The 17,188-nt window shown below is 39.0% G+C and overlaps 4 protein-coding genes and 1 non-coding gene across 5 annotated transcripts; 3 read left to right on the top strand and 2 right to left on the bottom strand.

Annotated features, from left to right (window-relative positions):
• Nucleotides 1-825: 825 nt before the first annotated feature.
• LOC103405454 (rop guanine nucleotide exchange factor 12) lies at nt 826-3,949 on the top strand. Its single transcript, XM_008344457.4, has 7 exons — nt 826-1,594; nt 1,695-1,811; nt 1,926-2,080; nt 2,170-2,244; nt 2,329-2,601; nt 2,708-3,028; nt 3,170-3,949. The coding sequence occupies exons 1-7, from the start codon at nt 1,348-1,350 to the stop codon at nt 3,584-3,586; spliced, it is 1,605 nt and encodes a 534-aa protein (XP_008342679.1). The 5' UTR covers nt 826-1,347; the 3' UTR covers nt 3,587-3,949.
• Nucleotides 3,950-4,008: 59 nt separating this feature from the next.
• LOC103405453 (photosystem I reaction center subunit VI-2, chloroplastic-like) lies at nt 4,009-6,173 on the bottom strand. The gene is made up of 3 exons (XM_008344455.2): nt 5,300-6,173; nt 5,063-5,189; nt 4,009-4,383 (listed from the first exon to the last, which is right to left on the bottom strand). The coding sequence occupies exons 1-3, from the start codon at nt 5,425-5,427 to the stop codon at nt 4,204-4,206; spliced, it is 435 nt and encodes a 144-aa protein (XP_008342677.1). The 5' UTR covers nt 5,428-6,173; the 3' UTR covers nt 4,009-4,203.
• On the top strand, nt 4,919-4,992 carry TRNAT-AGU (transfer RNA threonine (anticodon AGU)). Its single transcript has one exon. It is a non-coding gene; the product is annotated as a tRNA-Thr (tRNA).
• Nucleotides 6,174-10,769: 4,596 nt separating the features above from the next.
• LOC103405452 (small ribosomal subunit protein uS17c) lies at nt 10,770-11,507 on the top strand. The gene has a single exon (XM_008344454.2). The coding sequence runs from the start codon at nt 10,922-10,924 to the stop codon at nt 11,381-11,383; it is 462 nt and encodes a 153-aa protein (XP_008342676.1). The 5' UTR covers nt 10,770-10,921; the 3' UTR covers nt 11,384-11,507.
• A 902-nt stretch (nt 11,508-12,409) lies between these two features.
• On the bottom strand, nt 12,410-16,921 carry HD6 (homeobox-leucine zipper protein GLABRA 2-like). The gene is given in 11 exon segments (NM_001293998.1): nt 12,410-13,077; nt 13,179-13,265; nt 13,361-13,632; nt 13,734-13,908; nt 14,216-14,425; nt 14,548-14,649; nt 14,752-15,126; nt 15,241-15,435; nt 15,539-15,656; nt 16,303-16,589; nt 16,725-16,921. Coding segments are annotated over 11 exon segments (2,286 nt in total). The 5' UTR covers nt 16,806-16,921; the 3' UTR covers nt 12,410-12,693.
• Nucleotides 16,922-17,188: the final 267 nt, after the last annotated feature.

Here is a 17,188-nt window from a genome sequence, read left to right as displayed (position 1 = left end):
TTGGTGTTTGTATTAAATAATTTCAAGGAAAATCAACATGCACAAATAAACACAAAGTTTGGAATTGGAATTGGAATTGGAATTTTTCCACTGTTTCATCGAAAAACAAATTACATTATTCTTTTTAATTTTTATATGAATTTTGTTCGATATTTTGGGACTCACTATGAAAAATTAGGAAATTGTTGATCAATTTTGATGGGAATCAAAATTTGCAATCCACTTCTATTGTAATGCTCCAAGGTCTGAATGTGTTGCATCGTGAGCAAACAACACCGTCAAATACTAATCACGATTCACGAACAGATAATACTTTTTGTAAGTTACAAAGTAGAGAGAAATACTGTTGGACAACCGTCATGATTAGCATAAAAACCGATAATCAAGTTCTTATAAAGAAGTTGTTGGAGTAGAGAAGAAGTTGTTGGAACTACACTCTCTCTCTCTCTCATCTACGTATAATGAAATTGAATATTCTAGGAGAGGAGCTGGGGCTGCTATTGACCCACCGAAACCATCCAATAGGCCTGTTTTGGTGCGCTGGTTGAGATAGATTGTGATCAATTAAAATAAATTTGAGTCCAGTTCGTTGTTTGTTGTGTCAAAATGTGAGATGGACATGACTTGACATGATGGGTTATGAATCCTTAATAGACCGGGTTATTTAACGTATCCTTATACATGAGTTATAAGTTTCTATCCTTATACATGAGTTATAAGTTTCTGCTAATTCAATCTTATTCTTAAGGTCCAATCTCATCCGGCCCAGGAGAGAGAGAGGTGGTAAATTAGAAAAGCACCTGTGTCTTTCCCGGGATTTTAGCTGCTCTGTGACCCCCACCATCAAAACCTCAACCATCCAGTTCATTCATTCCTCAAAAAAGCCAAAAACCAAAACCTCCCCAAAACAACAACATTAACAAAACAAAAACTAGAAGTTAAAAAAATTATCAAAAAACATTTGTGTTTGCATGCTAATTTCTCAAAACATGCACCCCACGTTCCTCCAACCCAACTGAAAAATATCAAAAAAAGAAAACAAAATTAACCAACCCATCAAATCTTCCCAATCATTCCCCTCCACATTTTTGTCAAAACTTACCATTTCATCAGAAAAAGGAAGAAGAAGAAGAAACAACAAGAACAGCAACAAAAAAACAACAAGAACAAGTCTTGTTTCTTAAGTCTTTTGGATTTGGAAGCTCTCTTCCCTCTCCCGCACGAAATCGCGTAACCGACAAAATAGATCCCTCTCGCCCTCCTCTCCCTCCTCCCAATAGGTTGAACAGCAGTCATGCCTTGTTCTCCGTCGTTCATTCTATAAAAATCTTCCTCAAAAAGCTGAGAATGGTCCGGGCGCTCGAAGAAGAAGAAGAGGATTACAAGTCTAGATTGTATCATTTCAAGGGAATGCATGAGAATACCGGAAGGCATACAAAGAGCTTGAGCATCGAGAGTGCTACCGTGTTAGAATTTCAGGACGATGATAAGAAGGCTTCATCGAGAAGTAGTAATGGAGCTCAAGGCTCTAAATCGCAGTTGAGCAAAGAGGAAGCTGCCGCTAGAGAAGCGAGGGAAAAGCAACAGCAAACAGGTGATGATTTGTCTGCCATATATAACTTGTAATGTATACATTTTTTTTTTTTTTTTTTTTTGAGTTATGAATTATTTATCTCTTGTTGGGTTTGATTCAGATATGGAACAGATGAAGGAGAGGTTCGCGAAATTGCTTCTGGGTGAAGATATGTCCGGTGGAGGTAAGGGTGTTTCGTCAGCGTTGGCATTGTCGAATGCTATTACAAATCTTGCCGGTATGTATACAATCAATATGGTTTGTATTAGTGCAAAGGCTAGCAGATTTTTTTTATTTTTTTATTATTTCTGGATTGCATTTCGTTCACCATTCCTTTCCGAACGCAATGCAGCTTCTGTTTTTGGGGAACAAACTCGCCTAGAACCCATGTCCACCGAGAGGAAAAAGAGGTGGAGAAAAGAAATAGATTGGTTCTTGTGTGTCAGTGATTACATAGTTGAATTTGTTGCTTCACAACAGAAGGGCAAGGATGGAACTAACATGGAGGTACAATCTCCTCTTTTGTTCCTTGTCACGTACGCATTTGCACTCGCATTTCACCTTCTGTTAAGAATTTGTATGTTTTGATCTAACAGATAATGGTGACCCGGCAACGAACAGATCTTCACATGAACATCCCTGCCTTGCGTAAGCTCGACGCAATGCTTATCGTAAGTCTTGTTAACATTTTTTTTAAGAAAACTCGGATTTAATGGATTATTTTTCTCTAACAAAACTCCTAATGGATTATGCAGGATTGTCTAGATAACTTCCAAGAAAAACAAGAGTTCTATTATGTATCCAAAGATGCTGATGAGAAAGAGAAAGGATCTGCAAAGAGAAAAGATGACAAATGGTGGCTACCTACTCCTAAAGTTCCACCAAATGGTTTATCAGACGCCGCACGAAAGTTCATACAATATCAAAAGGATTGCGTCAACCAAGTGCTTAAAGCAGCTATGGCCATCAATGCTCAAGTTTTAACAGAAATGGAGATCCCCGAAAACTACATTGAATCCCTCCCCAAGGTAAAGAAAGAGGGAACTATCCTCTTTGCCTCCTTACATTACATGTGGCCTGATGAGTTCTATAACCGCGTTCTGATGTTGGGTTTGGTTTGTCGATTTTTTGCAGAATGGGAGGGCAAGTCTTGGTGACACAATCTACCGAAGCATTACAGTTGAATTCTTTGATCCTGACCAATTTCTTTGCAGCATGGACTTATCATCAGAGCACAAAATTCTAGACCTCAAGAACAAAATGGAGGCTTCCATGGTGATATGGAAGCGAAAGATGAACCAAAAAGATGGGAAATCGGGTTGGGGCTCTGCAGTGAGCTTGGAGAAAAGAGAACTTTTTGAAGAGAGAGCAGAGACAATCTTACTTCTCCTCAAGCAGAGGTTCCCTGGAATCCCTCAATCGTCACTCGACGTTAGTAAAATCGAATACAACGCGGTAAGAACATAATTTATCCCTTGATTTTGAGTGCTAGTGCACATTTTCACACAAAAAATACTGCAGAAAAAAGTAAATCACTTATAAAGTATTTGATCGTGTTTATGAACTTATGCATATGCTTGTTCTTTGGTTTTACAGGATGTTGGACAGGCTATTCTGGAGAGCTATTCAAGAATACTAGAAAGCTTGGCCTTCACAGTTTTGTCGCGGATCGAAGATGTACTTTATGCTGATTTTGCTACTCAGAATCCATCACATGTAGCCTGTAAACGGCCCTATTTAGAAGACACTACAATTGCAACTTCTCCGGATAGGTCTTCTAAAGAAGAAAATGCCGGTGGGGAGACACCCTGTTCAATGACATTGTCGGATTTCATGGGTTGGGGCGCAGATCAATCTGAGACCGAGCCAAAAAAGGACCTGGATGCTGCGGATGAAGACTATTGTGAGGTTAAGCATCCACATATACAGAAGATTGCAAACATAGTGACCAACAAGAAGATTTCCTATCTAGAGAACTTAGGTGGATTGAGAAGTCCAACGGCACGCCACTAGCAGTGTCAACAGGGGAAAATCGGAGAAGAAAGAGCGAAAAAATGAGGAACTAAACGAGACAGATACAGAAATGTAAAGGAGCAAGAAAGCCTGAGACTTCAAATGTAAATTTCACAGCACTCATTGGCATCCTTGGAGTTGTGTGATGCTCATTCTATTCCTTCCCTTCGTGTACATAGGGAAGAAGGAGGAGGAAAACAAATGAGGGTTTGTAGACCGACTGAAAACTATAATTTTGATGACTTCTCTTAGACATATCTTAATTTTATTCCTCCCCTATTTGTACTCCAGATTCTTCATACCGTCTGCAATATTTTTTCACCGATTTTCGTCATGATATGAAGATTTCAAACTTAACCAAAAGCACGAGGACAAACGTCCATCCGTATCCACTTTGTTGAAAGAGGTACTCAGTTGAAATCTTACGGCCAAACAATAATATATTAAAACATGAATGGCAGTTCCCAAATTGCACCAGAAAAAATACCTTTGACATATTGCCAAACTTAGGGGCTTTAATTCTGCATTACAGGTGCTTTACAAGTACAAAATAGAGAAACAATTACACACACATGATGAAAAGCTTGAGAAAATGAGGATTAAATCCCAAATAAAATTTAGATCTTGCCACGTGGGCCCAACTTGGGTGGAAGTTGTGGGCCCTTCTTGATTGGTAGAATGTCGTCGGAGGCAGTGGCACTAAGGTAGGCAATGGTGGAAGCTCCTCCCAATATCAAGAACTTGAGGAGTAAGCCTCTCTTGGTGAATGGAGCAGCAAATGTCTCAAAGAACTTGCTCTGCAGTCAGATTCAACAACTTAATTAACTCAAACAATGCTTGGATAAAGTTCAAGAAGTAAAATATCCCTTAATCAGTATAGAATGTAGGAAAAGTTTTAGCAATGCCTCATGAACTTGAGTGCCTCTGGACTTGGCTTTTGAATTTTTAATTCGGTATCAAACACCTAATCGTTTAAAAAGTGTCAATTTGTCCGCTATCATCACATTTGTTAAATTGAGGGTTATTTTCATCTATTCAAATAGAGTAAATGAACATTAAATGTGAAAATTTGACGGTGAATGCAAACTGACACGTTTTAAATAACTGATTAAAAACGAAAAAAGATCTTAAGTTCAAGTAACATCGATACAAAATTCTCCGTGAAAAGCTAATGCGAGATTATTATTACAAAGCCATCATTAGCAAGATTAAATCAGATGAGCAAACTAGATATTAATTAATGACTAATTTATTAACCATGGAGGGAACTTGTAGAACAACATTTGTCTACAGTGTCATAAGTAATGTAATATCTGTGATTTTTCAACAACAGCTTTCATAGCTCAGTTGGTTAGAGCACCCGTTTAGTAAGCGGGAGGTCTTGAGTTCAACTCTCAATGAAAGCATTTTGTGTTTTTTTTTGCATTTTTTTTAATTGATGAACACATGAAACAAATTCTAAGTTAGTCACAGAACCTGAAGAGGGTTGTAAGGTGAGGGCGCATCTGAACCGTACAAGTCCCACTTCCCGGTGGTGTTGCCCAGATCCTCAAGGTCAAAGTAGACGCTCTTGTCTCCGTACTTGGCCACCACAGCACCACTCCTAAACCACCGCAGACCACACCAGTAATATTACTCAACACACCCATCACAATGCATAAAGAACAAGAAACAACAAGCATTTGCTATTTTTAAATATTTATGTTGTAGTACCTGATGTTTTTCGTTCTGATGCTCTGGCGAGTGGGCTTCACAACGAGCTTTGTTCCGGTGAGGGAGCTTCCGCCGAGGCCGTTAATGGTGGCCGGTTGAACGGCTGCTAGGGTTGCCAGAGATGCCATGGCCTTACAATAATACTGTTCTGCTGCTACTCTTTCAGTATCTGGACTTGCTAACTTTTCTTTTTCTGTTCTTCTGTTTCTCGGTTCGTTAAGGGGCGTGAGGAACTCAGCGTGATTGGGTTTTTGATATTTTGCATGGATCTTAGCATGACACGTGGCGAGATGGGTTTTGTTTAGAGGATATGAACTACACTTACAGGCTGCCACCTGGAGTTGAAGCTGGATAAGCCTATCCTTGTTGGATCATATTCACAACTCAACTGCATATTTTATTAGTTATGATCTATGACTTTCTTTTTGTGAAGTAAATAAGAATGATAAAATTGTGGTTATATTTGCAAGGCTATTTCATAACAGTTTAATGATGATCAAATCGTATGTTTACTTAAAAAATTAAAAAATTTAAAAAATCAAATCGGGGATTTTTTAGCTATTCGTTCATATGGTGTTTGTACAATTTTATCTTTAAATTCAAATCATTGACTGAAACGAAAAATTATGTTATAGATAAAATTTAAAATTAGTCTAAAAGACTCCCTAAATTCTCTCTGTGCTGCTGCAGAAACTCAACCCTAGACATGAGTTTTAGCCATCGCCCCTTGTTCTTGCTCGTGGTCGACAACAGCTCCACTACTCCCTCCCTCTTTTCCTTCTCCTTGCCTCCGTTGTCCTTCTCTCTTTTCATCCCCTCTCATCTCCTCTACCCCTTCACCCTCACAGTATCCCACCCTCTCTTCCTTCCCTCTTTCAAATCTTCTTTCTTCTTCTTTTATTTTGGTTCTCCTCTGAGTTTGATCTTAGTTTTCTCTGAGTTTGATCTCAATTATCCCTGAGTTTATCTCATATTAGCGAGATTTTTAAACTATTTTCGGGAATTTATATGAGTTTTATTAAATTTAGATTTTAATTAAACTAATTACGATTTTTGAATTTTGGTTAGTAATCGTTAAAAATTCATAGACCTTAGACAAAGCTCGATCTTACGAGCGCGTAGGTGAAAACCGTTCGTGAATTGGAGTTGAAACGAAGAAATTAGCAGCGTTTAAAAAAAAGAGGAAAGATTGGAAGCTGCTAGATGGCGGCGGGAGAGAGGAGGAAAATGAGAGACATGGGAGAGAAAAAGGGGAGAAGGTGACCAATCAGGGGGAGGAGAAATGAGGGAAATCAGAGAAGAGGAAGATGAGGGAAACCGGATCCACCTCCTTGACCCGTTTCCTACTTGACCCGACCTAACTGCAACCATGGATTCCAACGCCAACTCTAGCGTTTCATAGTGAAAAAACACCTGGGGACAACTCCTTAACCTTCCATCTTCCATTTTCGTAAAAAATCTGATACAAATTGGTCTCATTTCATGATAATTGAAGCCGAGGGCTTTGTGGGGTACACAACGGCGATCCGTCATTTCTGAAAGGTATTCCAACGCTTACCACCACCAAAATCTTCCCTTGAATCCAGGAGCAAACCCCAAACAAGCATGGGTGTGGTTGAGTTGTGGATTTGACGAATCGAAGCTCACCATTTCTAGGGTTTCCAACGGATTGAAGGCAATTTCAGGTATTTCCCCGTCAAATGGGACTTCGGCCCAGGTATGAAAGTTCTTCCCCTTGTTATGCTCTACAATTCATTAAAATTTGGTAATTTTTAGAGTTAGGTGAATTTTCTAGAAACTCGCAGCGGTGCATGACCTGAAGAACCACTTGATCCTTCTAGGCTACATTTGATACCCCGGTTCCATATTTGACACCCGGTTAGTGAAATTCTGTCATTTGAACCTAGTTCCATTAAGGAAGACCACTTGACCATTTTAACGAATAAAGATCCTACCGTTAAATCGTCACCAAACTCTAGTATGTTATGGTACATAATATTTAAGAACTTTAGGAACTTACGGATTAGAAATTTGATAGGTGGATCTTCTATATTGGATTACCAGGGTTGTGGACCCTACCATTGACCTTGATCGACGGTTGACTCTTTAGTCAACGAGCCCCGAGTTATTTCAGCGTGTTATTTATCTTAGAGTGTTGTTGAGATTTCATGAAGCTTAAAGGGTTCATCACAATGACGTGTCTTTCTCGGTAGACGTGTATCTCGATTTACGTACAAGTGGCACCTTATTGTGTTATACTTGTTTATTGAATTTCTAGATAATATAAATGAAGTGTACAAATTGCTAATATAGAAATGCGAGCCTAGAATCTTATTAGAAGTTATATGCTAGTATGAAAAGATAATTAGTGGTCGTGAGAAGTTGATAGTGCAGGTGCTTACGTTGTGATCATAGAGGTTGAGATAGGGGTAAGTAGGTTGTATGTTGATCTAACTGCACCATGTAGCAGTGGTATATGGATGGTCCTGCTCAGTATATCCACGATAAGGACCATACATATTTCAGGGGTGATCATGATTGGTATATCCGCGATGGGTGGTCACTGCCTACACGATTAGACTATGTTTATGGTTCTGTTTGGTATATCTGTAATGGGGGACCATACACATTCTAAGAGTGATCATGCTTGGTATATCTGCGATGAGTGATCACTACCTAGAGCTATAGGGTACAGTCCTGCTTGGTATATCTGCGATGGGGGATTATACATATGTTAAGGGTGATCATGCTTGGTATATCTACGATAGGTGATCACTGTTTACGTTATTAGACTATGTCTATGGTTTTACTTGGTTTATCTGCAATGAGGACCATACGCATTCTAGGAGTGATCATGCTTGATATATCAGTGATAGGGGACCATACGTATTTCAGGGGTGATCATGTTTGGTATATTTGCGATGGGTGATCACTGCCTGCATGATTAGATTATGCCTATGGTTCTGCTTGGTTTATCCGCAATGGGGCACCATATGCATTGTAGGGGTGATCATGCTTGGTATATCTGCAATGGGTTATCACTGTCTACTTAGGGTTATGATGATTAGGTGTACTAGGTACATTTCGATAGGCAACCATATTTTAGTTGGATTTCGTTGAGTGGTTTGGAATCTCGCCCTTGATTATTGCCATAAAGTTTAGTTCGGAATCCTAAATTCGAGTGAATAGAAATTGCTCACAATAGAAATTGTGATTGTAAATTAAATTTACTATGTTATTACTTGGAATCTAGGTAGGGAATTATGTAGAATTCTTTTATCAAATTTTGTGAAATGATATGTGATCTTGATGATTGATTAGCGTAGTTAAAAGTTAATGTTGTGCATCTTTGATTCATGGAATTGATTAATTGACATGACTGTGGAATAGTGTTGGAAACCATGTGTTGTATGTGATTAACAAAATAACAAATCTTAGTAGGTATATGGTTGTTATGTAGTGTGATACTCTATGTTTTCTACTAGGAAGTGTATTGCGAAAAGTTCAAAGTTTAACAAAGGGTGAACTACGAATGGCTTGATCCTTATTTAAGGTACATAGACAGTCTAAAGCAAAGGTTAAATGCATTCATGAAATAAAAGAAAATGATTGCGTGGTTGAATCATTGATTGTGATTTGGTCTTGTCTCGGAGGCGAGACATGATAGATAAACAGGGATGTGGTGACGTCACTTGTCGATCTTAGACGTATGTTGGGATCGGGGCATGGCATTTCGCCTGTATTTACTGCTTTCTATTATTTACTTTTCCTTCCTCCCTCCTTAGCCGTGATATTTTGTCCCCACCCCATCCTGTGCTTGGATATGTGGGCTTCAATCCGAAATTGGATATCAGATCTAATTCCCTCCCTCACTTTCCCTCCCCTAACCGAGTCTGATCCTCATCAAGGCCAAGTGTTTTGCAGCCTCGGCCACAGTATAGGTATTTTATATACATCCTTAGCCTTACTTTCTATCTATAAGGTACTTTGTTTGTATATATTTGCAGGGGGTCGTGAAGGAGATTTGGATATGGTGTCTACTTTTTCGGTTCGGAGTTTGGCATCCTATGAGGATGTGATGACGGTGTTGATTTGGTTTATGCTGTTTGAGATTAGTTTTTTTGTTGTTTGTTTTTTCTACCTTTGGGTCTAAGTTTGTGTTGGCCTCCTGTTGTATCTTGGGCCTTTTATTTTTTTCTAATGTTGTTTAGCTGACTTTTTTAGTTTTCTTTGGTCTTATACTAATTTTTAATGGAAGTAATCTTGTTTGACAAAAAAAAAAAAAGTTTGAAACGAAAATATGTATGAGCCAAGGGCTTGACAATTACTTGTTTAGCCAACTGGTGGCATGTCTTACTGTCCCTTTTGTTTCATAAAATGGCTCAATATTGAAATTTCTCGAACCTAAAAAACTAAACGATTTTGACACAAAGTTATGTTTTACTTTCCTTTTTGTTTCAAAGGACATCCTCACTATAAAATGTCTCTTGATTACTAAAGTCTCATGCCATCATTTCGTTAGTGATATCTAGTTTTACTTTTCGTTTTGTGGAACTTTTCTTATACATTTCTTTTACATCTCTCCTACTATCGTTCCTTTACTCTTCTATGTAACTCCCTTCTCATGTGTTTCTCCTTTATCTCTAACACAAAAATGAAAATACTAGATGGTTATCAAACCAACTTAGAATTTTACTAAAATTAGTAATTATTATCCAGTTAATATGAGGAAGGTGTTATTGCCACTCCATAAAGGTCATAAGGGAGAGAGAAATATTATAATGATTTTTTGGGGTGCTAATAACAATTCACAAGATTAGCATGTAAAGTAAATAATATGTAATTGGTAGTTAGGTTTTAAGAGTAAAAAATGTTGTATAATCGAGAATTAATACTAGAAGGTGAATTCACAACACAATTTCAATTACCATAATAAGGAATCTAAAGTCAAGTGACCAGAAAGCTAAGATAGATAACATGTAACATCAAGCATTATCCCAATATATATTGATTGATCCATGCTTATGAATGAGTCTATAAAAGTTTTACGAGTATTCAATCATGACTTTAACAATTCTAATCCTTTTTCATGAGATGTTAAGAGAATTCACTCAAAGTTCACATAAAATCTATGAAATTTGCATTAAAATTCCATCAAACTTCATAATTTATAACTCTATTAAAAAAAAATCTCAATTAAATACGAACTCTTCGTTGACCAATAATTTGTTTATCCAAAATATGAATATGATGTCACTTAGTATTACAGTCTAGTGATATTCATCTTCACTTGTAAGTGAGAGGTTTTAGATTCGATTCTCGCCAAAAACAAATTTGAACTATATTATTGCTAGTTCATTGTGAAGGTTAGCCCAACTTTATTATCTTTAGTGTAAATAATATCGTTTGTTAAAAAAAAAAACATATAATGTCATATGGTAAATTATGTGTCCAAACACCATTTTGGAGTTTTTTCCAAAGAAAATTTTCAATAGAGAGCCAAAACTCCAAAAATCCCAACCCAAAGGATAGGGTACAGAGAAACCTCATCTCATATCCCTTATCCTCCATCATTCCCTTTATACCCAAATCTCCAAACTCAAACGTCAAACCAAAGCAAAAATGTCACTCACAGCTTCACTCCTCCACCCCTCTCCCAAGCTCTCCACCCCTTTCCTCCATGGCTCCTCCACCCCCTTCTCCCCCCTTTCCAAACCCACTTCCTCCCTCGCCTTCCCCACCCCACAACGCCTCACTTTCCTCCCGCCCATCAGAGCCCTGAAGTACCTCCAAGGCCGCGTCGTCTGCGCCACCAGCGACAAGACCGTCGCCGTCGAAGTCACCCGCCTCGCCCCGCACCCCAAGTACAAGAGGCGGGTCAGGAAGAAGAAGAAGTACCAGGCCCACGACCCGGATAACCAGTTCCAGGTTGGGGACGTTGTCCAGCTTGAAAAATGCAGACCCATTAGCAAGACCAAGACTTTTCTTGCTGTGCCGGTTCCTGCCAAGAAATCGAAGAGCAAGTCCGGTGAAGGCGATGCGCCGAATGAGCTCGGGATTCCCTTGGAGTCTCTGCAGGTTTAGTCTATGTTGTTGTTTTGATTGTGCATTAGTGAGTTGGGCTGTTTTAATGAGAATGTTTTGAATTTAGTGTTATTGGTTGAAAATTAATGAAATCTTGAGCTTTCTTTGGCTGAAATTAATGAAACCTCAATCTCACTGGGTTTTTGATGATGTGCCTTATCATTTAATTTCATTGGATTTTCAAATGTTGGTGTTGGGGATTGTGGTTATGGGGATTTTGATGACTGCATTGTGTGGATTTTTTTTGAATTTCCATATTTTGTCGATGATTCGACGAGTGCTTCTTGAATGAATTTGGATTAATAGATACTAGAGTACAGTTGAATAACAAATGGGATGAATGTAAATAAAAGAATGACAAAATGTGACGATTTCTGGGTTTACAATTCACTGGAAAATATGAAAGAATATTGCGTGCTTGCTGGTTAATGTGAAAAATTGGTACTTTTGTAGGTTTAGAACTCTTGTGTTTAACAAGATGGATTTTTAGTGATATATGCTTTTGGGGAAAGTTGTAAAGTTAGAATGCTCATGGGAGCAAGTGCTTTTGCCTGCAGTTGTTCTGCTTCTGTTACATTTGAGTTTTGAATGAGTTACTCTTCCAGTCGCCACTACTGCTAAAGATATGATAACCATAAAAACCAAGGATAATGTACATGCTATAGAGCCGAATATTGATTTTGTTAAGCTGAACAAGTGCAGATTTGTGCTAAATTCATAGCAGTAAGAAAAGTATCTCCAGTCTCTCATCTTTGTGAGGACTGTTACATCTTCCGTGACAGTGTCATGTTGTAGGTGGCCAGTTTGTTGGTAATCATTCTGTGCCGGCAGTGTTTTTCTTGAGGTGAAAAGGCCTTCTAGTTAAATTTGGATGACCAATTTTGTTTCACTTTTCAGGCCATGGCAATGCACCTTCCCATTTGTACTCAAGTTTGAATCCGCCTCTCCATAGCTTAGGCTAGAGTAGAATATCGCTCAAATACTAAGAAACTGAGCCGTTTCAGATGGCAAGAATGCAAATAGCAATTAAATTAACCAAATTTTGGCATTGATAAATTGTTATTTACAAGGAAACTTGTAAAATTATAAAGATTATAAATCAAATCTTGCCAATATACTTGTTTAGAGACTTTTTCCTTAAGTCCCAAGTCCTCCATTCCAACCAAAACGAATAAACAAACTCACAAATGACTCATCTTCTAAAACCACTGGTAACTAAAAAAAAAAAAAAAACGAAGAAATAAAAATATATTAAAACCTTAATTTTTTAACTTAACTATGCCTAAACCTAATTAATTAAGTTACTCTGATCAGCCATCCTCACACTGCAAGCTTGTTTTAATATTTCTCAAAGTACATGATATTAGAGTGTTGACAGACTCCACAGACTCCATTGTTAGCTTGTTGGCTGTGGGGGAGGAATTTGTCAAGACTTGAAATGCTGCTGTCAGCAGAGTTCCTCCTTCACTGCTCCTGTCTTCTTGGCTGGATGTGAGGACCATCGGCCTCGACTCCAGTCCATCAGGAAGAATCGAGAACCCTGAAGGCAATATGGCTATATTGCTTGCATCGCATCCAGTCATCACCGACTGCATTCCTGGGATATCCACTGGAGCATAGACCACCATCGACTCGTAAGAGTTTATGCAGGTATCTTGCAGTATCCACATGCTGTTCTCTTTTGATTTCATGCTCTAAAAGATTGGAATGCCAAATATATGTTAGCATAAATTATAAAGATTTCGGGTTAACAATACGAGGGTCGTTAACTTGTGTATCAAGAAGGAGAACCCACTTGGATTGTAACAGCATTGCCACGATCTTGTCCCTTGGATAGGTTTGCAATTGTTTGAGCTGGTCCTCCGTTTAGCATAATGTCCCACTAGCAATTAGGGAACAAGAAATTTAATTAACATTTTTGTTGGGCTATTAACATGATTAATTACAGATTAGTAGAGTTGTTTCACATTTACTAACCTCATTCCTGCGAGTCTCGTCTCTTAAGAAATCGAAGAGCAGATAAGGAGAGACAGGCAGCCATACTGAAGAAACAGCACACAAAATCACACCGAGAGGCTCTCCTGGGTCGTTCGAGTTCTTTCTGGAGGCAATCCTTATGTCGTCCCCTGTTTTGCTTGAGATCTTGGTCCAGGTATGGTAGCTTGATGCTCCGATTGCACGACAAAAGCTGGCTGTCATTCTTTGTGCCAATTTTAGAATGCTTTTTCTCCCAGCAAGGGTGGCCACACCTAATTTCCAGTAATCAATTCCAAGCATTTAATTTCGACTATTACCCTCATTTAGTCATTGTAACTAGATGCATTTTTAAGTCTGTTTAACTTGGACATACCAGCTGAATCCTTCATGGGAACATTGGTTGCCATGAAGAAAACAAGCCGTTCGCATTGCAGTTGCAGTGTTGCTACCCAATGTCTTGCTCCAAATGCTAGACCGCTGTTGACAATGGTTCGGTACATGGTCTGTATTGTGCTCCTCTGGCATTCTAGGTGTTCCACCCAGATCACCTGCAGACCGTCATTAGATCATTATAACCTGGTTTGCACCGTTACAAATCTATGCATGATTCTACTGTTTTCACCTGTGTTTTGGTTTTCATTTTCGTGTTGTTTTCCATTCCATGGCCAAAGTCAATTGTCAAAAGCAATACTCAGATCAGTTCTCACCGCTCATGTAAAATTTTGATATCCAAATTTTCACACTCGGGGTGTCTAGGTGTTTGAAATCTCATGAAAGGAGAGGGATTTGATGTTGTGTTCTATTCATAAGATTATAATTAAGTATGCGATCAAATTTGGAAACACGTTTGCGTACCTTGCAGTGGCCATTTGTTTTGTCCTCGATGATGCATCCAGAGGGACGCTTCCTGCATTTCACCAAGGATGCATCTATGTTATCTTCGACTTTGTCAATCGAAACATCAACAATAGCCCATTGTTCAGGACTCAATTGCTTGCAACATCGAACGAAGTACACTTCTCTAGTGGGAACCAAGGGCGTAAGCATTTGCAGCTCTGCAAACATCTGCAACCAAACTCGACTTTGAGTTTTCTTAAATGAAATCAAACATCTGCAGAATATTCTGATCCATGCTGCAGACATGTTGATCTGCGTATTCACGTTGAAAAGGAAATTTTGCAGCTTACCAATTGTACTGCACCATTTCTGTCGTCTCCTTCACCATTGTTAATAACATCAACAGTTGCCGCCTTCGAGATCATGCATGGAAACATTTCCTTCCATTGATTCTGCAGACAACATAATACCAGAGGCGGTTAGCTTACAATTCTTGCAAGAAAAAAGCAATAAGACTTGTATATTGCAGCTTCTTGAAAGGTGCTAGTGCGTACCACATCCATGAAACTTTGAACTAGTCGCGGAAGGTCAACAAACACCAACCCAGTCTCTCTGGAGGCCTCGATGGATCTCTTTGGCCGCCCATTCCCAGGAACTTCAATGTTGAACTCTTTGATGTACTCATCGTAATTAAGTATTTCACGGCCAGTCTCCACACTCCGAACCCAGAGTGGTTCGCCTGCAGTAGCCATCTTCTGAAGCTCCTCCATTGCTTGATTCACTATCTCCATAATCCTCGACTCCTCAAGACCGAAGATTCCAGTGTAGAAGTCCAAAGAGCTTCTATTCTCCTGGTCTTGACCAGCGGAGCAGGAAGGAGAGGATGTCCCGGGAGGGTATTTTACAAGAGCTGCTCTGAGTTTTTCGACCTACAGACATGTATTGAAACATAGTTCATTAGTCCAAAGTATGTGACAAATAATATTTGATCGATCATTTTTTTGGGGCTTCATGTCGTTGAAGAAATAGTTCTAACTTCTGACCTCGGATTTGAGTCTGGCATTTTCGATTCGCAGTTGTTGCTCCTCGGTCGTGAGGGTGGCATCCCGGCTAGTGGTTGCAGTGCCACAGTTGGGGCAGCATGCTTTGTTTATCTGCTCCCTCATTGCCTTACTTTCATCGCGGAGTTTCTCCATTTCACCTTTCAACAGAGAGTTTTCGTGGCGTTCCTGTATAGCCTGTGTAAAATAAACCCATAAGTATCCAATTTTTCATTACCAATAATCCAACAGCTGGTGTGAAAGCGATCACAATTATCAGAAGATTAATTAAATCGAGTACCTTGATTTGGGTTCGACGATTCTGAAACCAAAACTTGACCTGCCTTGGAGCAAGGCCTAATTGCTTGCTCAGTTGCTGCCTCTGCTTCTCATCAGGATGTGGTGATTCTTTGAACAACCTGCAGATTAGTAACATTCTCAATTGATTAACACAATCTGGTTAAAGAACGAAAACATTAAAACATTCAAAATTAGATTAGTATTTTTAAAATTAAATCACTGCAATTGGGAAACTAATCAATATTTTTAAATTGTATGTAAAACAAAGAGCCAAAAGACTTTTCAATGTTTGTATGTTTTCTTTTGTGATGAGCAAATTTATATCACCAACTCTCTTTGAACCTTTACATCGTACATGGTAAAGTAATCTTTTTTTCAAAAAAGCTGCATGCAAGTTAAAAGAGATTAAACCGACCAATTACAAAAGCATGTGCTTTGTTCAAATTCCAAAATCCTAACTAATCCAACTTCCCTTTTTATTTTTTTTCTGAATTGATAATCCAACTTCCATTAAAACATGGTATTTCACACAGAAAAATTGGTATTTCTTTTGTCACAGAATTAAACGAATCAACAAACAGAAATGTGCACAAGAAGAGGAGATGTGCGAAAATTATTTTCATTTTGCAGGAACGACTCATTGGTTCAAGTGTTCCAATGAAGATGTGACTAGGCCATATCTGTTCCTAGTCATAACACATTAAACCGTCTTAAATTTCGCTTGAACTAGGGGTTAAAAAATTAAGAGAGGGAATGTGTAGTTACGCTTCCATTTCTCGGATTTGCTCGGTGGTGTGCCTATGGTACTTTTTCCTCTTCTTCTTCTTGTTCTTGTTGTCTCCATCAACATCATCTTCGTCATGCTCTCCTTCTCCGTCAAATTCATCTTCTGATCTCGACCTCCCAGGGCCCGAGTTCTCGCTGCTAATCTCCGTCGTGTCTTCTCTCCGGCGGACACTCCCTACAGCTGCACTTCCGCCTCCACCGCTGCCCTCATCTCCTTCCTCCACCTCCCTGCTTGCGGCCGCCCCAGCATCACGAAAAATCCCAGCCTTCAAAACCCAAATACAAAAAACATTATTAAGCACAACCCAAAAGAGGATTTATCTTTACTAGTGATAAAGCTAAGATTAAAAAGGTTAACTAGTTGAAATGAAATGGATGAGGGTTGGTGAAGAAGTACATACGAGGGAGAGGGAGAGGGCTGGGGAAGCAAAGAAGTCCTTGGTCCGAGAAGTTGGTGGATTGTTAGACATGTCGACGCCCATGGCAAGCTTAGTGCATGTTCTTGGTATTATTAAGGAGAGAGTGGCCAATGGGATTGTTTTATGGGATGACAATGGTGGCTCTACCTAGCTAGCTCTGCACAAAGAGGTGGGCGGATGTAGTTGATTAAGGATATAAAACAAAATGAACTGAAAGAGTTGCTCCTTTCTATTTTTTGCTGTTGGAATGGAGGGTTCGATTTGATGAGAGAGAGAGAGAGAGGGCTGGTAGGGGTTGACTGTTAGATATTCTTCTGTAAATGGAATGTGAGAGAATTGACCTCAACTAACTTGACAAGGAAGCAGTTGAATATATATCTAACGCCTCAACGGAATTTTCTGTTTTCCTCCTTATTCCAAATTTTACAGCCTAATGGCTAGCCAGC

Source organism: Malus domestica, chromosome 17, assembly GCF_042453785.1.
Source record: "Malus domestica chromosome 17, GDT2T_hap1".
Taxonomy (NCBI): Eukaryota; Viridiplantae; Streptophyta; class Magnoliopsida; order Rosales; family Rosaceae; genus Malus; species Malus domestica.
The sequence above is the reverse complement of the archived record's forward strand: the minus strand, read 5'-3'. Positions and strand labels throughout refer to the sequence as shown.